We start from the raw sequence: 20,259 nt of genomic DNA, 5'->3' as shown, positions 1-20,259 counted from the left end.
TGACAAATATTAAACTTTATGTTGTTTTGAAGTGGCAGTACAAAAATACAAAAATATGTTGACGCATTTATCATAGATCAGATTTCACAGTAGGTACACAGGTAGGTACACACGAGATTGTTATTTACAGGAGAGTCATTAAAATGTTCCATAATACACTAAAGATTATTCAAAGTATCTAGACATCTGCTTTGAGTTTAACATTTTAAATGGATCACTTGACCATTTGTATTGATATCTACCAGATTTACCAGTGTCAACACTGGACAGATTGACTCATATCTGACGGCAGTATAATCAGGTATATTCAGTTCGCCCAAATTGCAGTCCATTCCCAGACAAATTCAATTTTTCTTTCAATCAGACGATGCTAATTACATTTGTCTGTCCAGTAACTTCTTTAAAAAAAAAAAAAAAAAAAAGTCCAATCATGTCAAAGCAGCAAAACAGCATCAGAATGAACTAGCATGACCTACAAAGATGCATTTACAAAACAAAGCCAAGCATTCAACAGAGGAGGTATTGTAGAGGGTTTGGGGTTGTACCAACAGTCTTCTGAGACTACTACAAACACAACCAAACTGTTAATTTTAGTGATCAGCGGGTGGCCGAGAGTTTGGATCAGGATCCAGAGTAAACACGTGTGGGGGGAGAAAGGGAGAGAGACTATACAGGTTTGTTTAGGCTAAACCCCTTCCTCACCTCCCAGACAAAAGCTTTAGTACATACAGTACAGCTGTAGTTGTTCTGTTCTTGTTTGTGGTGGATTGAAACCACACTGGCAGGCTATAAAGTGGTATCAACTTTCCAAACAAATTACTGTTGCTTTCCATCAGCTTAAGAGGGAAAACTGTTTGTTTGTTGGGAATGGAGACTGTAAAAAGTTGTAAAATGCCGATGCCAGTGACCGCTATTATACATACACAATAAACAAAACACAATAAATACATTTTTTGCATCAGCTTTCCCAAGGATATATGGAGTTGTTACTAAGATAAAAACATAAATAGAGTTTGATACCTTCTCCAATAAATAGTAGTGGTATTCTATTTACAATATGCACACATCTCCCAAAGAGCTAATGAGATATTTCTACCTCGAAACACATGCTTTCCTTTGCCTCTACTTTCCAAACTAACATTAGAACAACACACGTTGCTCACAGGCTTTTGCTGTTCTTTTTGAGGCCGTTACGCTAAAGTGTGTCTTCCAACAGAGGTGTTCCATATTAAATGTATCGTCTTTCTGTGTACAAGGGGGAGGGGGAGTGATTGTCAAAAAAAAAGAGGTCATCACGGGAAGCTAGTGGTGTGACACTTGGAAACCAACTCATGTCTTGAAAAGGGTCGTGTTGAGGAATGCATCCATCTAGACTGCGTTTTCCTCACTGGCTTCAAAATCCTGAGCTTTCCGAGGGGGATCTGCATGAAAGACAAGAGTCAAAATGTACCTACATCATTGCTGTTATTTACATTATTACAGATAAAAACAGGTGACAAAGGAGTTCACAGGTGTTTTTGTAGTCTTACTGTTGCAGTGGCCGTAATGGCGGACTCCTATGGAGCGGCCGAGGAAGCAGGTGGCCCGGCGGAGGTGGCAGGCGCTGGGGTAAGTGATGTTGTCATTGCCGCAGATTGGATGCTCAGATGGCATGGGTATTGGGCAAGGCGTTGTGCGGCACATGACACAGTGGGCACTGTTGGTCTGGTCAGTCACGCAGGTGTGAGTTCCTGGACACACCACGTTGGAGCATGACTCTGTGCAATGTATGAAGAAAGTAAGATCATTAGTGGAAAAAGAATGTCATTATTTTTGCTTCTGAAATTTAGATAAATGCATATGTCATGCTTACTTTTGCACTCTCCCTGGTACATGACCTCCAGGTCTGGGTGTCCCATGCAGCGGGCCATCAGCAGAGCACACTCATCCTTATATGTCTTTCCATCGCTGCCGCACACAGCATGCCTCTGGGAAATGTGAGAGCAGTCTGGAGAGCACACACACTGAGGCCTTCCCATCTTCATCTTGCAAACCTTCCCGGGACTGCATTTGACTCCTTCACAAGTCTCTACAAAAGCACAGCGAGTGGTTTCATATGTGTGTGAGCACTGCACAGTGTCAGTGTAATGTTACTGTATTAAAAGTCAGCAGACATCAGGTGATCCACAGGCATTTTCATACAAAACAAGTTTGAAATCTGGGGTTTTCCCAGACCATATCACAATTTTCACCTTGCACAATATTTACAATAATCACGTCTCTTTATTGACCGTTACACACAAGGGTGCCTCGCCTGGTGGAATGTGAGGCCGCTGTGTTTTCATAACAGATCTATGTGTACGGCTGCACACAGAATGGGCTAAGCTCCTGTAGAGGGACGGAAGAGCTCTGAGGTAGACGGAGATCAAATAGCTGTCAGAGAAGTTTACAGGCTGAGAAACGAGGAAGCCCCAGGCTCTTCTGACACCCCATAATGTCAGAGCTCAGGAGGAACTGTAATCCTACACAGTGTAGGGTCAACATTAGACAAGGCATACAAGTCTCTACCCAGGACCTTTCTGAGTCTTATGATGCCTGATCAGTCCAGAGGATTCTGTAAACAATCAGAGACTTATTTCCTGCCTCTACTAGCACTCAATATCCTGTTTTATTCCATAGCTGTTTTTTCTTGGAATCTCCTGATCTATCTGCTGCTCTCCATCAGTGGCTCTCTCTTTTTGTTCGCACTTAATCTCTGGCAGTAAGAGGACATCTATAAACCAACTACAGCCTTATGACGGTGTTGGTGTCTTTCCTCTGAATTGACAAGTCTTTATTTACATGATATTAATGATACCGACATTTTCCTCCCACAGAATTCCAAATGATCAAGATAGTGTTGCACATTATGAGTCCCAGACATCTGGGCATGTGGCAGGCATTTATTCCAGCCTGCAGGAATGTATTTTCTTATTTTGTTCATGGAAGCAAACAGGGCTCCTTTTTAACTGGCTTTGGAAAAAGTTAACACATAATGAAAGAAGTGAAGGCGGTGGAAGAAGGATGGAGAGGATCTGATTCTACCAACATAAACCATTTTTCACGTGATACAGCTGTTTACTTTTATGTGAGAGTCATTTTTTTTATAAACCTGTGGGCTACCTTTGACTGTGGTCTCTCAGCTTTTTTCAAGTTTATCTATATACAACCCAAATTTTTGTGTCTCTTACCCATGTGGCAAGGCCAGAATAACCCAGGGTTGTGGTTGTGTGTGTTTTCCTAAAAATGCCAGTAGCTTGGTTTTTACTGGAACTTATCAGCATGGAGAAATTCACATTTTTGGCTTATGATCACATAGTACAAGTGCTGCTTATGAAAGCAGAATTTATCTGCAAGTGAACCTGAATGAACCTTGCAGAGATTCCAGGGGAGGAAGCGTCTCAGGACAGCTGGGTGGAGTTATGTGGAACGCCTCTCCTCGATCCACGTCTGCATTTTGTTAGAAAGCTGCATCGGGAACTCATTGTTTAAATATCTTGGTTCACAAATGACGTGGTTCAAATTAACTTTCACTGACTCTCCAGGAGCTACAAGAGTTATTTTGTGTAATGGAATAGCCAATTTACCAATTATGACCCTGAAATCTTCAGTTTTTAAGTCTGCGAATGATATCTAAGCAGTGATTAAATCTCCCAGTACTTACCCAAAAAATACCATCTGACAGTGGCAACCTGTGTCCAGTCAAATATCTTTCGGTTTAAATAAAGGTTTAAAGCATTTTAAAACAGCATTTAACGTTAGATGCAATAACTAATACTTTGCCCCGCTGAGATAAATCAAAGCAATATACACGCAGCTAATTCGTTGAGGTACTTTGCAGATTCAACTAATTTGTTTTTTTAAAGGTTTGTTTGTTTACCTTTGCATGGTTTACAGGAGACGATTCCCAGGAAGCCCAGCAGGCTGACCTCATTCATGGGCAGGCTGGTGTTGGACCATGCTGTGTCCAGGCGGTCCCCGGCACAGCACTCCTCTCTGGTCACCCCTCTCATCAGCACCATGTCACACCTAAGGTCTTGACTCTGCTGCAGCCAGCACATCCCCGCTAGAAATAGTGGAATAAATACATATAACAGCAGTTTAAGTTAATATATATTAACACTCAAAAATTGCATCGTATTTTCTGAATTGTTGTCATTTGGGCTTCTTTTAGCATCAGCCAGGCTGACCAAAAAAAAAGCTAATTCCAAAATTGTAGTACTGCTTCTTTCTATTATAACATTATACATTATACAATATATAGCACATGTCTGAAGATGTTTTCCTAACATAACTGTATACTCAACAACTAAATAACTTACCAACTTTTTGGAAAACACATTTGTTTAAAACAGAGTGATACACTATTTTGTTCAAAAGGCTGAGGTAAAGCCAGTACATGAATATGAATTCTTGAAAAAAAGAAAAACCTCACTATGATAACCAGAAGAAGACTCATGCCATTGTTTTAAAAACAGGACACTCTGTGGTCAAACTTTGTCAAAAAAAACAAAACACTCACCACTGGCCGGATTACTCCCAATCTGATACAAAGAGAGAATCACCCCAAAAACAAAAATCCAAAAGCTCATTGTGAACTCTGGTTAGGGCAAAACCTTTTCCTGAAAACTTGTCTACGCAAATATCAGCAAGAAGAGGTGATGTTCCTCTGGCAAACAGAGTGGATCACTCTAACTCAGCTCTGGAAGTAGCCCTCCCTTATGTGAATGAATGTGTTGTGGATAAGTGATGTCGTTCCCCCTCTGTATAAATATTTAGCCCAGATGGAATTATGCTGCTGGGATGGGCGATCCTCTCAGCCAGTAATAAGCCTGGGCAGGACACAGTTTGACTCTGACTCAATTTTCAGAGTCGGGAAATGATCCATGCCCTCCAGCACCAGACGCTGGGCATTTATATGACCTCACAAAACATTTTCACACCATATTAGATTAATTAAATAGCCTTTAATTAATCTAATATGGTGTGAAAATGTCCTGGAAAAGACTTAAAGTGGGTTTTTGATCATCTTTTTTTTATTATCTCACTTTAAAATAATTTTTGTTTCACAGTCAGAGATGTTTCGCCATGCAGCTTATTGAATAGACTGACTCAATTCAAGTTATGTTTTGCTGTTAAAGTATTTGGGGAAAGTACTTTATTGCATAATAATCTTTAAATGTGACCTCATGTGTGACTGTAGTTCAACTTATTTATTTATTTTTCTGGTCGGTTTTGGATGTTTTGCTCTGTATTGTCTAATCTCCCTCTTTAATGTGTCATAGCTCTGAGGTATTTATTCTCCTCACAATTCATATACTGTTTGATCATGCTAGTTTTCCATCTTTAAGCTGATCTATGTGGTTTTGGAGGGAAAGCTGCCTATAGAAATTATATGAATAATCTTTTTGAAGTGATGTGAACCAGCACTGACCCTGAATTGTGCTTCTCTGTTGTATAAATACAGACGAAGGAAAGGACAACCACAACAAAGTGGTTAACTTCTAAGGTTTTTCCAGAAGTTTCTGGCCCTATTACTCTGAATCAAATTAATATCAAGTGCCTAAAAATATCCATGACAATGACGTTTGAATAAATGAAGTCATTTACCTCTCCAACACTGTCATACCTCAGTTTATTGACTGTCTGGGCTCATCAATGCAGATTTTACAGTTGTGGTTAGAATAATACTGAGAGATGAAGGGAGAAGGGGGAGTGAAGGTGGTCTGCCCTTGAGCAATATATCAAATTCAATAAACAACACTATGTTAGAGCTCATCAAGAACATTCACGTCTGCCCCCTCACTTTTAGTCTATGATCAAACACAGACAGCCACAGCAAGCGAGACTGAAAATACTGCAGTACTGTGGATATATATACAGTATCTGTCGACTGTTAGGGACAGGCATGTTTGCTTAACACCATCCAGTCTTTAAAAACAAAACTCACTAGAGGTGACTAGAGGCTAATCTGTATTATCATCCTGTTTGATCAGAACATCTGCACTGCTCGTCTCTTTTCCTGCACTCACTCACCCCCTGACACTGAGAGGTATGCACTAATGTCAAAGTAATGTGAGTCTGACCATCTGTCTGTCACAGTTTTTTTTTATGTTCCCTTTTGATCGTTGGGGGTCGCGGGGTGAAGGGAGTGAAGGTAGCATATGCTGTAGTATCTGAGTCTTTATTAATGATGTTGCCTTCTTCAGCAGAGATCCCCAGGGCACCGAAGGAATGCTGCCTGACCTAGGAGGGGAGGAAAGACGAAAAGGAGAGCAGTGAGCTGTGGCCGTGGGTGGCCTGCCTCTTCACTGGGTCTCTGCAGATCTATTCAGCCCCTCATATGGTTTGGATCATCACTGCCGAGCCTTACAAATGAATACAGCATGGTGGGGACTTTTGAGCGCCACTAAAGTATGATCTTTATTATGGTGCAGGTTAACTTGACCCATCTTATTGAAATATTGGTCTCTTTCAAGCGGCTGGGGTCTGTAGTGCCAAATTGAGGAGTAAAATAGAGTGAGTGTATCTCTGACAGGGCAGGTGGGGAGATCAGTCTGTCATACTGTACATGTGGCTGTAACATAACAGAGAAGGCAAAAACGACACTGCCATCTAGTGGAGGGAGTTGGCACATATAATTTCAAGCAAGGTGATGGGTTTGACTATGTTCCTGACTAATGGACTTATTTAATGTAAGTTTCCTTGAAGTTATAAACTAGCCTGAGAAATAAACAGAAAAATGTGCTACTATGTTAAATTTAAGTACAATCGCGTTACAACATGGAACCAGGGACAAAAGACCGGATAAACTTCAATTGAAAACTAGGCAGGTGGTTTGCTTACATGACCTATGAACCAACACATACTTGTTTTTGGGTAGGTAATTTGACCTTATATTCTTTTACTCAGTTTTTTTTTTTAACGTTAACATTACAGTAGTTTTAGTTAACTAAATTAGACTGATATATAGTTATAACCAGCACAGATACCAGTTAGAAGCAAAGTTGACTGTTGCTAACTGCAGTGTGTTTTTTTTATTTAGCTGTATTCAGTCGGAATAATTGAACTGACACTGACACAAAAAAAACTGACACTGACGTATTTCATTAATGACTCACTGTTATATCCTTTTGATAAGTAATGCACAACAGCTGCTGCTCTAACATATTTTAGTACAGCCGTTGAAATAGGCCTACTACAAACTGCAGTCACCTGGGAGTCCATGCTGTGGAGCTGCAATTAACAAAAAATACCAGACGAGGGCGCCCTTCTCTCGTCTATCAATCTTCCATCCTTTCCTTTCTGTAACCAATGTAAAGTCTTTGCAGCCTCCTTAAGTCACCATACATCCTCACTTAATAAAAATATCATTAGCCTTTAATTTTGGACATCAAAGCACAGTGTTGAATTGAATTTGTTCTTGTTATCCCCACACACATATGTCATCCTCTAGATACATAAGTGATGTCTGTCACAGCGCCTGCCCTGAGGAATGACAGCTGCATTTTCAGTGTCAGTGAATATTAGGAGCAACAGGACTGTTAGACCTTGAGGATAAAACACATGTTTTTTTCTTTTGGTTTCCAACTCACACCAACCTTTTTTTCTTTATTTCTTTCTATTCTGTATCCATTGTGTTAACTTGCACTCTCGACTGATTGGAGAAAATGAAGTCCATATCTCCCTCCGAGCATGAAAGGAAGCACCTATAGCTTACCATTAAAGATATCAAGTCAGTTCTAAAAGAAAGAAATGCTCCCACCCCATTTCTGTCCACCCACTGGTCTATCTTAAGTCATAGTGTTGGGTTGTACGTCACACAGCTAAACGGGGCTCAGCGGAGGTAATTGCTCTGTCTGCCCCAGACTGCCTGAAAGCAGCTGCATCATCTATCCACTCAATTTACTCCTAATGTGTGTTACTGATTGAACCGGCAACGAGGGCAGGAAAAGTGACAAGGCCGGATAGAATCACCCCCTCTGTCCCTCTCTGCACTCAACTTTCCCCCCTCCTCTTCCACCTCACCCTCACCCTCTCTTTCCCTGCTTCCTTCCTGTGTTTAGCGTTGCCAATGTGAAGTCCCTCCAGCGGTTCATTAATGGGGAAGGTTAATGTTGGTGCACGCGCTGCTCATACAAACAGCACTCCCCCCTTCCTCACCCTTCTCCCTCCCTCCCTACCAGCCCTCCCCCTCTGCCCCCATGTCCCCTTTTCCACTCTCTTGAGCCCTCTCTTTCCCCTCTCACTTTGCAACCAGAGCAAGACAGCAACGCGGTCGTGACTAAGGGTCTCCTTTGGTATAAAGAGTGACTGCCATTTAGCTCTGTCTGTGTGCTGCTCCGGATCTCTCTGCTCTTCCCCAGTGGGCTGGAATAAACCCCGGTTTTCATCTCCTCTATATATGCCTCATGCTCCTGCACTCTCAGAGACCTGTAAAAAGCTCTCAAGTGTTTTTATTCATCTTGAATAACAGACTTTCACAGCCCTGCTGTCGTCAGACTTTACACATATATATAATAAAAATACACCTTGTTTTCAAGGCAATATATGGAGTTTTCCACTCTTCAACTAACTTTAGCAACTTCTAGTTGCAACTGGGCAACAAATATAATCTGCATCAAATTATTATCATACAAGTATCATATATGTAGTATAAGTAATTTTCCTTTTATGGCTGATGGCTGGAACTTAGACTGCCTCAGTCAATAGTTTTGGTATGCTCTTTGCAATATGTTAACTGTTAATTTTATGAACTGTTAACTGTTATGTGGTGATGGACTATTGAGTGTGGGGAATGTGTATCAATAATTTCCACAGTATTTTCATTATACAAACACAGTAAACAGCATAAGTGCTCAACTGAAAATGCCATGCTGTGTTCTATTTTTGTTTATTTCTCAAAGTTGCTCTATTGTTTGCAATACTTGCACAGTGAGGGCAATGATCACAAACACATGAGGCTGAGCAATCTGCTCCTGATCACAGACAGATTGCTCAAAGTGTCTGACCCGGGTTTTGTAAAAGTCAGTATTTATGTCAGTAGTATGTATTGACCTTGATTGGTATTGATCTCTGTTTGTGAAGTGGTTTGCAGCTTTCTCCTTCATAGTATCTTCCTTTAGAGGGTCAGTTTTTTGTTTTGTTTTTTTACATGGGAGTTTTGTCTGATGTAATGTGTAATATTGGAGCACAGATGATTTCATCAAGCCTCAAACATTGAAAAGCAACATTTGAAATTTGAATGAAGAAATGAAGAAATTCTCTCTCTGCAGTGTTTGCATTATAGAGGGCAAGTTCCAGCTGTGTCCTGATCGCAGTATCGGGGATGCCACAGTCATACCGGTCTACATACTGTCTCTGTCTACTCTGTCTGTCTTGTGATTGTGAATGATGTGCTAGCAACCATCTGCTGTCTTAACACTTGAAGTTGCCTTATGTTGCCTTGAGAACTTACTTATATAAACAGTGTTTGTCAGACCTCATTTAAAGCTGCCACCTTCTGTACTGCTAATTGGTGTTCAACTGGTTATGACTCACTTACTGTAGGCAGGCAGCCACTACTTTCTGTTGTCGTTCCCTGAATTGTTGGCACATCAGTCGCAGACACTGCAAAATTATATAAGATGGCAAGGTAAGAAGTCTCAAAGGTCACGATGATGTATAACAAACACAGAAAGTGTATGAGAAAAAAAGAAAATTGATCACAAATAGACTCTGGCTCTTTACCCAGCACTGACTGAAGGACACTTCACAAGATGTTTGCTCAACAACAACGCAAACTTTCTCTTTGAATCAACACCACAGACAGTTTGAAGAAAAATAACTTGAGCGTGATCTTTTTGAGATGCTTATGGAAATTTGCTCACTCCTTGAGACATTATTTTTTATGAAATATATGAGATGCTACATTCTTATGAGGTCTTTCACAGCTGTTTTTAATAGTTAGATAATATAGTAAGTTAAATGGAGAATAAAATAACCAACTTATGTGCTATGCTTCTTTCAGACACATCACAACCAGCTTGGACCCTTTTGAAGCTATTTGGTAAAGGAGAGTACAGCAGCCCCGAGGACAGGACTGTAGCTCTGATGCGCTTTAATGTAGAGTTATCGCTTTGACTTTCTTAACATCCTCCTTTTAAATCAATTCTTGGTGATCAAACAGGAATTAGGTGTAATTACATCAGTGTTTTTAAGATAATTACTTCTGGAGGTAGTCAGAAAAAAAGACAGCATAAATAACTATTATGGTTGGGTGTCACATGCTTGGCAGTCAGCATTTAGGTGAGAAAACATAATCAAATTTCAGCAGACATCTAATGTATTTTGAATCCCGTTGTGAGTATGGTCTAGCAATGTCACCCTGAGGTGCAATCAGGATATGAGTCACAGGTGTTAAACAACACAAGTGTCTGCCGGTCTTTCTCATGCGAAGGCTTCACTCTCACTTATGTTGCATGGTTTTACCACCAGAGGGTTATATATGAGTACATTTTAAGTATACAGCAGGTATAATAGAAAACAAAATAAAAAAATTGCTCTACAAAGGCAAATGTTTGTTGTTTAAATTGCATCAAAAATTGTGACCTTTCCATTGGTCCAGGATGCTTGAGTATTATTCGGCAGAGAGGTTCTTGATACAGCAGATCACAGTTCAGTTTGCCTCTGAATAAGCAACTCACTTTCATACAGGCCCGAGAGGAAGTGCTCCAAATCATGAAGTGCAAATTACATTTCAGATGAAATCCAACAATCCAGTTCTTTATGAGGAACACAATTAATGGTGCAGTGTGTGTGTGTGTGTGTGTGTGTGTGTGTGTGTGTGTGTGTGTGTGTGTGCGTGCGCGTGCACGTTAAAATTAAGCCCTGTGTTTTAGGCTCCTTTTTTGTACCCTGTATGGTGTTGAAGTGAAGTGTATTTGTTTTGAGTCTTTCATCATCATCTGACGTGTTTGCCTTACCCGTTTTGTCCAATTCGTTTCAGTGGCAGCACAGATTGAATTGCTGTCAGACCTGTTCTCATCAGACCTCATGCAGAGATTACACCCTGCAAAAAGGGGCAGAATGTGCGGGATCACGTAGAGAAAAACATAAACAAAAATACGAAACTATGTAGTCTATGTTATTCACTGAAACTTCAATTGAGCCTTCGCATGCTTGCAGAAAAGGGTTAGTAAGAAATAAACAGGAGTGAACAGATTTCATTATAGTTTATCCATTCATACTTTGTAGTTAAAAGTTTTCAGATGCTACAGTGAAACATCAGCTGTCGAAAAGCAACATGTGCTTCCGCATGTTCACACTGAGAAGAGATCATTTTTTGTCAGACTAGTTGGACCTAAAAAAAAACATTTTTGTACTAGTCAACCTCCTCCAACTTCCCAGCCTGTCTCTCTGCAAGCTAGCCCTTTAAAGACTCTTGACTGCACAAGAGCTGATGCTCATGCTGGCAGCAGTTACCATGGCAACAAATGACTGAAGTGTATCTGTTGCCGCTGTTACATTGAAAGCTGTCAGAAACAGATAAATAGAATGAAACAGAGGAGGGAAAGTTTTGATTCTGTCTTTCAGAATTGATTGCCATGTGACAGCTCTGAAGCCATGTGACTTTGATTCACTGTATTCAGGCTGAAAATGAATCAGTCAGACATGAAAACAGACGCATTCATGTGTCAAGTATGCACAGACTACCACAACTATTGATTACTGTCAATGCCATTATGGTTTTATATTGCCACGCTTGATATTTACAGCTGTTTTTTTGGGTTGCGTAATAATGTTTTACAAGCTGATTAATGAGCTTCCTTTGCCTACATCTCTCTGGTCATCAACACTGATGAATTATTTCAGAGAATAAATCAATCTCTTTGCCATATATGGGTGCTGTTTTCTTACAATGCCAGGCAAAATGGGCGACAGTGGATGGGAATAAATGGTAACTGAAAAAAGACTGACTGCTGTATAAATATTTAAACAAGCAAAAGGGCAGATGGGTCTTTAGAATTAATTACCCTGCTCAGTGTAAATATGAACATTAGGGGCGACTTACAATGAGTAGAGGCATCATGCTGGAGTCTATGCAGTATTAATGACCAACAGCAAAAGGCTCCTCAACTCTTAAAGTGGAATATGCTCACTGCACTACAGATGCAAGCCTTGTAGGGTTAGTGTTGCTATCAGAAGGAATGCTGTTTTAATTGACAGCATTCTTAGTTAAGTAAGAACCCAGACTAAAATGTCATGTTTGGTACATACATTCATCACAATTAAAAAACAAACAGATATTTAGTTATCTTTTTTAAAAATCCATATCACACAGTCTACAGCCATTTTAGCAGCTCTGTGAGGCTGTACTCAGGCACAGTGGTGCTTTGAGCTATCTACACTATATTAGTTGAGCATGTTAGCATGCTAATATTTGCTAATTAGCAGTAAGCACGAAGTACAGCTGAAGCTGATAGGAATGTCATTAATTTTGCACCTATTTGGTGATAAAACAAAGTGTTGGACAAAGTGAAAGTTTAAGTTTCCGGATCACCAAAGCTTTTATAATTCATCCTCAGGGAGACTTGGATGTTTGTACTAAATTTCATGGCAATCCATCCAATACTTGATGGATACTATTTGACACACACAAAAAAAACTAATTTACACAAATGTCAGCTTCATGGCGCCGCTAGAAGAAAATTCAGGGAATCACCAATGTCATTAAGATTCATCCTCTGGGGACAATGAATGTCATTACAAAATTTCATGGCCAACCATCAAGTCATTGTTGAGATATTTTATGGACCATGTCTGGGCCAAAGAGGTTAAACCAACATTATGACTACTGAGCCATGGCTGAGAAGACAGAAACAAAATCTGCCAAAAATACACCATTATCAGATTAAAATGAGAAAATATGCAAATGTGTCAGGTTACAATGAATTTTTGTTCGGCATGATCAAATACATACATGTAAAAGTTTGTGCTTAATCAAAAAGAAACAAAGTGGCAACACTTAATGTGGAGAAAGAAAATATATACAGTATACAGCTCTCTTAATAATCCATGTTGTCGTGCAGTATTTAAAGTAGTAAACAGAAGATATACAGTATATTTCTCTTCACATACTGTTACGGCTCCTTTAATCCAAAATCAACATTCTTAAAATACATAATAATTAAATCGATTGAGCTCCATTCATTATCAAAATATAATCCAATAATATACTGTACTAACATTCATGTTGCAACTTGACAACTCTAACTGAACATAGAATGGAAAAGATGGAGAGACCGTGTTATACAGCTGTGTCTAAAATAGTCATTTCAAAAGACTTTCAAAAATAAAAGACCTCTAAACCCTGAACTCGTAGGTACAGCATGACATAAGTCCAAAAACCACTCCGCTAAAAACATTTTCTGTTCAAAGTCACACATAATTGCTCCTTTTGAATGTTTTTTTATATAACCGCAGTGGTGGAGGTGGCAGTGTAAGATGAGCTGTTTAACGTTGGAGACATTGGGAGTGGGTAGAGGAGCTCTTAGTAACAAAAGGAAAGAAAAAATCATTTCTGGAAATAATGGATATTGACGATTACAGGAAGAAATAAAGCGCAGACAATAACAAGGTAAGCAAACATGGACTGTACATGTGACAATAGCACAAAGAAACCAATATTTCCCAGTGTGTGTAATACATGAAAGCACACACATGCACCACCCACGCATCACACACTCTTCACTACACATACACCCTCCACACTTGTGCCCACACATCCACACATACAAGTTCACGCAGTTAGGTTATAAAAACCTTCACCACCACACACACACACTGACACACACACACACACACACACACACACACAGTCACTCACAGCTACCTACCTCATGCCCCTGTGGCTCAGCTGGCATCACTCATGCTCTGTGAGCTGTTACAAAACAAAAGGTCTTCATCCCTCCATTGCCAAACATTACTCACTGCTCTCACAGAGAGGATGCTGTGTGTTACATGTAGTGGGCCGCTTTATTCAATATTTCTGGAAATAGGAAGGACATGTGGGCCATTTTGTCTCCTGGACGATACGTAATCCTAACAGAAGAAAGCCACCTACTGAGGACACACTGAGAATTTTAGTGACAGTGAATACAACTGTTTTGAAACCGTCTATTATAAACTCCCCCTCTTCCTTTTGTGTGAAATCTTTTTTTTTCCGTTGGCTGAAGGCCATGTGAAAGCCAAGCAGTTTTTTTTATATCATTTTTTTATTACATAGTGTGTTTCTGTCACAGGTAACTCCAGTGCCTTGGAGATCACATTTTTTTGTGGGTGACAGTTTTTCATCAGCTTGTATCTGTGCTGAAAATTTTCAGAATGTAATTTTGTGTCCACTCTGTCATATAAAAGTAAGTTTGGATGCAGGGAATGATCGTTAATTATACTATAAAAGTGTAGTTCCACCATTATTGTGAATTTAAAATGTATTTTGATATTGATGAATGACAAACTTAATATTCATACTAATGGGGAGGGTGAATCTGAATGGGTGCCAACTGTTTCCACCAGGCCCTAATTAAGACCGGAGAAGCTTCATCACCTTGTGTGTGGTTCATGAGTGGACTGATTGAAATGTGTGAAAGAGAAAGGGCACACTCCATAATGAGATGACACTAGTCACGACCCCTGTTTGTGTGACAGAGCGCCTGCACAACACACACACACACATGCACACACACGCACACACACACATGCACACACGCACGCGCACATCTTTGTCCCACGTTGGTCAGTATGTCCTTTGTAGATCTGTGGGCTTGTTTCTTATCTGCTAACAAGCTGTCAGAGGGTTGATGTATTGTCTTTGTCCCTGCTGCTGTTGTGGTGATTTAAAAAAAAAATATATATATAATGTCAAGATAGCACTATAATAAAAATAAATCAATTATCAGACTAAGATTTTCTTTTTCTTGTTTTGTACTTTCCTCAGAATGTTTGCAGTGTTGTGAGGAAGAGATACAGGAGGAAAATGAGCCCATCTCTGGGGAGACTGATGTCATTTACCCCAGGTTAGCATGTGCTATATAAAGCCAAGCCCTAGAGAGAAATGAGAGGATAAGGGCAGAGGGGGGCTGGAAGACCTCGGATTGACAGATGTTAGTATGTGACTGAAAATAAACACCACTGGTAAATTATTAACAAAACTATTTATCAAATTCAGAAAAAAAATATTTCAAGATCGGCTTAGTTATAAACACACTGGTGCATAATAAAGTTTTATGATCTATCATTACATCCACGTGCATTAGTGAACAAGATTGCCCCTCTTCTGTTTATATAACAATATTTGTTATATAAAACAATAATATATAACAAAATTATTTCTTAATTTTAAAGCGTCCCTCTGGGATGTTTTGTCCTACATCATTTACAATATCTTCAAACATGAATCATAAGGAGAGAGTATTTGGGAGCAATTCACAAGGAAATGAGATGTATTATATATTAACACAAAATCTATTGCGACTGTTACGTAACATGACCTGCTGTTTGTACCAAACATTTTTCTGAGATAAATACAGCAAATTAAGTGTGTGTCTGCCCATATTCAGATCCCATATTCATCTTTCCCTCAGCTGTGACACACACTGTAAATACATCTCCTCAGCCCCCTTTCAGTCTTCCCTGACACCTCTGCTCATTTTCATTGCTCTTTACTTGAATCTTTTTATCTCTTCTGCTTTCTCTACCCTCTTCCCTCGGCCCTGATTGAGCCACCTTTTGTCCTTGTCACAGACTCCTTCAGGAAAATGGCCTTTTCCGCATGTGATGAGGTACTTCACCATGGTAGGGTTGGGTGGAACAGGATGATGATGATGATAGCCATGTAATGATGGTCTGTTCAATTTATAAGCACTGGAGAAAGTCAGTTTTGTGTTTTGTCTGCCTCTTCCTTTACTCCGTTATTTTCATGTTCAATGTGATGTGGCTACATCAGATAATATGAGTTAGAAATAACAAGTTGCATTATTTGTTTTCGCCAGCATACAGCAACAGCCATATCTCTACAGACTATGCTGGATTCAGGACATATGACTTATAGAACTTAAAAGGAACAAAATACAGTAGGTATGTGGCAGCAAGTTTACACCTGGTTCAAAGTAAATTTTAAGTTCTGTAGTTTGAACGTGATAGTGATCAACATTATTTGCAATATACAAATGTCTGTAATCTGTAAATCCTGATGGTAACGATTTAAAGAAGTGGGTTTATTAGAAATAAGGAGCTGCATGGGTTGTCTGTAATTAAACACTTACTGGGATGCAATTTTAAAATCACAAGATAGCATACTGAGTTTGGTACCTGGGAGAGACAGGTGTTTGTTGGTGGGAAGCCAGTGAGAGATCATGTTCTTGTTGCAACAGTAGCAAGTCCCACAAATTGGTCAGGTCTTTAGTGGGAGCTGGGATGGATTAACTTGAAACTCACTGTGATGAAAGGTCTGTTTTGTCACTTTGAGTATATGATTATACTTTCAAAGGTACAAATGATAGGGTACAGAAATTGACACGACACTGTATTGTTCCTGTGCAGTTCGAGTGAGTATAAAAAAAGGTCCAGTACTGCTGTACCTTTTAAGACTGCAGTCATGACAACCTTTCGCTTGCTAAGATATAACTATATTACTTTTGGTAACATTTTATTGTATGAGTAATTTCCTAATAATTTCCAAGGACCTTTCCTGGAAATTCCAATTTGCTGGTATTCAAAGGAAATATTGGAATTTCATAGGAAGAATTGCTCTATTGAAACCCAAGTAAGTAGTCATTCGTTCTTCATAAATTATTTGAAACTTCAATCCATCCATCCATCCATCTATTTCAGAGTGTGTCACGGAGAACCTCTGCCAAGGATATGGGCAAGGCTTCCTTGAGTCTTCAGATTCTGCCTCCTCCTTGGAAGACATGTTGGTTAGGGCCTGCAACCGCTGTAGTTGCTTGGGCCTGCTGGTACCTGTGTGCTGCTTCAGGAGACCCCTGGGACAGCCAGGCCCGAAAGACCTCCTTCTTCAGCTTGATGGCTTCCCTAACCACCGATGTCCACCATCGTGATTGCTGCCATGACTGGCACAGATGACGCTTTGGCCATAGCTCCTGGCAGCTGTGTCCACAATAGAGGCTAGAGACACAGCCCACTTGAATTCCACATCCCCAACCTCCATTGGGACACATGAGAAGCTCTGGTGGAGGTGGGAGTTGAAGAACCCCATGGACAGGGGCCTCGGCCAGACGATCCCAGTTCACCCACACCACTTATTGGGTTTTCTAGGTCTGTGTGGCCATCTGATCCAACTCACCACCAGGTGGTGATCAGTTGACAGCTCTGCACCTCTCTTTACCCGAGTGTCCAAGACATGCGGCCACAGATCAGACGATACAACCATGATATCTTATGAGCCACCTTATGCTCAAACATGGTGTTTCTTTATGGCAAATCCATGGCTACCACAGAACTCAGCAAAACACCACTCAGGTTCAGATCAGGCAGGCCATCCATCGCAATCTACCCCATTTCACTCCTTCTCCATCATTGCCCACATGAGCGTTGAAGTCCCACAGAAGAACTATAGAGTCCTCAGGTGGTGCCACTTCCAGGACCCCACTCAAGAGAGACTCCAAGAAGCCCAAATACTCCAAACTGTTGTTAGGTGCATAAGCACAGACAACAGTCTTAGTCTTCACAGTAGCACTCACCTGTGGGCTCGTGAGTACCCCCACACCCGCCCGGCACCTCTCACCCTGGACAACTCCAGAAAAGGACCCTGCCACCTGGTTCTAGTCTGGCCTCTCCCCAGGAACCAATTTGCTATGTTGCCTGTCAACTCAGTAGTTATTATTATTACATGAGTACTCAGTAGTTGTTACTACCTTATTACATGACTGCCCAGTACTCATGGGTTGCAGCTTACCCATCTTCAAAGTTGGCATTTATTTTGATCTAAATTACACACATCAATAGCAGTCTCACTGTTGCAGCGGGTAAAAAAGTCATTATCATAGCATGCATTATGTTGAATTTTAAATAATCTTGACAAAGCACTTTGTTAAATCTCAAGAATGTAAGAACTGTGTTTTCTTAAATTGTGACATGCTACAACATGAAATAGTGTGTGATGTTGCTCAGGATGATACTGTAGTTGTGTCAGCAGTTATGGCCTGAAGAAGGATTTGCAGGCTGACTAACAGAAGGTGCTAGCAGCGCTCAATATGTCATTGTCTCTTGTTTGGCTAATTGCAGCATGGTGCCGGTGTCAGCCCTCTAGCAAGCCAACACACACACACACACACACACACACACACACACACACACACACACACACACAAGCACACACACACACACACACACACACACTAACAATCAATGCATGATGCCACATTAATTTGTGTGGGCTAAGATTTTAATTCATCTATGGAGATGCTTCCAGTGACAGTAAAATATAAAAATAATATTATAAAGAGTACGGCTAGATCCACTCTATTTGAAAAGCCCCTTGAGATAACTTCTGTCGTAACTTTGCTATATGAATAAAAATTGACTTGACTTGACTGTTACCTTGTGCATAGTTTGTGTAACCTTCTACATAGCGATCTAACCTTTTTCTATCTCTCAGATATCACTATTGTCAGTATTTGAGAGTATTTCAGCATTTTTTCTTATGAAACAACTTTCTTCTTGCCATTTTTATTGCAGTGGCTTCTTGGTGAATCAAACAAGGTGACAAAAGGCTACAGTCTGAGCTGTTATAATCAAGCTCCTCAATCACAGACTGCATGTTCCTATGGCAGGCTGTCAGAGGTTAAAGAGTATAGTCTTTATTTTCTGTTATTACATGTTTGTCTGACTGCTGTACAGTCAAACCTGTGTCTGGGGTCACAGGGGAAATTATGTCTATTTATTTATTAGCCTATCTTGTTTTATTGTGTTAGTCTTTGAATTGGAACATTTATTTTTCCATAGTGGAGCTTAATGAGCTGCCTGGAACTGTGACTGTCCACAAAGGACCCAATTAAATTAAACATGAGGACCATCATTCTTCTCTCCCCTTGCTTGTGTGTTTTGTGATTCTCCCACCTCCAGAATGGTAGGATGTGGAGAAGGGAATGGTTTGATTCATTTTCTGTTGCCAATTAATTGTGTGTTAAGTATGTCAGACGAGACTCTTGTTTGTGTGTTGTGGAAATTAGATTACTTCCTCTTCCATCTGAACTGAAGACACATATTATTTTAACACAATTTAGGGATTGTACACAAATTATTTAGGGGGAGCTGAGGTCAGAAAATGGGGATGGTTATGTATTTTTTCTTTTTGCTGAGAGCAGGGCAGCAATATACACAGAAATATCCTTATTTTTTAACACCCCATATTTATATTTCAGCATGGTCTTGTGAGATTGATAAAATACAATGTCATAATGATGCACTTCGAGATAGACAGAGGACAACAATCCTGTTTATTTCTCCCATCTCACTAAATCTTATGTTTACCGAAAGTTGCGTTTCCTCCTTCAATTTCTTCTGCATCATAGCAAAAAGTTTGAAGAGTAAAATGTGTTATATAAAGTTGGTCTGTAATTCAGCAGCCTTTTGTTATATTTGCCATAAATTTTGAGATTGTTGCTTCCATTTCTAATTTGTGTATTGGTGGCTATTATAGAAATGATTAGCCCATAAATACAATAAGTTTTAAATAAGATAATACCATCTTAAACACTAATCCTTTGAAGGATCCTGCAATTTAAAAAACATAAGATTGAATACCCCTCCCCAGTCTATTAATTTTTGTATAGTTCCTTAACTCAGCATTTCTGCTGTCTGTGGTCCTCAGTTCAATATTCATTATAATCACTTATTATCATCACTTATTATTTCCCTATTCACTATTCTATTTAGTTTCTGACATCTTCAAATTATGTTCACTATCAGTTAAGTGAGAGATCAAAGGTTTTCCTTTTTTATTTCTATCATTATTTTTGCGATATTTGCACTTGTACATGACTGAAGATGATGACTGTAAATGTAAGACAGCTTGTTAAATAGCGTGTTAGATAGCGTGTTATGGATATGGTCTTCCTGAACACAGGAACTATAACTGGAACAATTAACAATTAAAACTTTGGCTTATAATGAATTCTAAAGGGGTTTTAGTTTTGTGGTGGGAGGCCAGACTTTATCCTACATGGCTTTTACTTACCA

General features: G+C 39.8%; 1 protein-coding gene across 2 annotated transcripts; it reads right to left on the bottom strand.

Annotated features, from left to right (window-relative positions):
- fstl3 (follistatin-like 3 (secreted glycoprotein)) lies at window positions 1-4,763 on the bottom strand. 2 transcript variants are annotated; one of them, XM_056379487.1, is made up of 5 exons: window positions 4,541-4,761; window positions 3,899-4,084; window positions 1,853-2,068; window positions 1,530-1,757; window positions 1-1,421 (listed from the first exon to the last, which is right to left on the bottom strand). In XM_056379487.1, the coding sequence occupies exons 1-5, from the start codon at window positions 4,608-4,610 to the stop codon at window positions 1,369-1,371; spliced, it is 753 nt and encodes a 250-aa protein (XP_056235462.1). In that variant the 5' UTR covers window positions 4,611-4,761; the 3' UTR covers window positions 1-1,368. The 2 variants fall into 2 exon arrangements, with proteins under 2 accessions (XP_056235462.1, XP_056235464.1); XM_056379489.1 differs by having other exon boundaries at window positions 1,362-1,450; window positions 4,541-4,763.
- Window positions 4,764-20,259: the final 15,496 nt, after the last annotated feature.

Source organism: Seriola aureovittata, chromosome 6, assembly GCF_021018895.1.
Source record: "Seriola aureovittata isolate HTS-2021-v1 ecotype China chromosome 6, ASM2101889v1, whole genome shotgun sequence".
In the NCBI taxonomy this organism is placed as follows: Eukaryota; Metazoa; Chordata; class Actinopteri; order Carangiformes; family Carangidae; genus Seriola; species Seriola aureovittata.
This window is presented reverse-complemented; position numbering and strand designations above follow the sequence as displayed.

Excerpts from the sequence above, each read along its gene's own strand:
- fstl3 (XM_056379487.1), bottom strand. The coding sequence starts at position 4,610 with ATGAGCTTTTGGATTTTTGTTTTTGGGGTGATTCTCTCTTTGTATCAG. Across the intron at positions 4,085-4,540 it reads TGGGAGTAATCCGGCCAGTG|CGGGGATGTGCTGGCTGCAG; the intron begins GTGAGTGTTTTG and ends CACTATTTCTAG. Across the intron at positions 1,422-1,529 it reads CCATTACGGCCACTGCAACA|ATCCCCCTCGGAAAGCTCAG; the intron begins GTAAGACTACAA and ends TCTTTCATGCAG.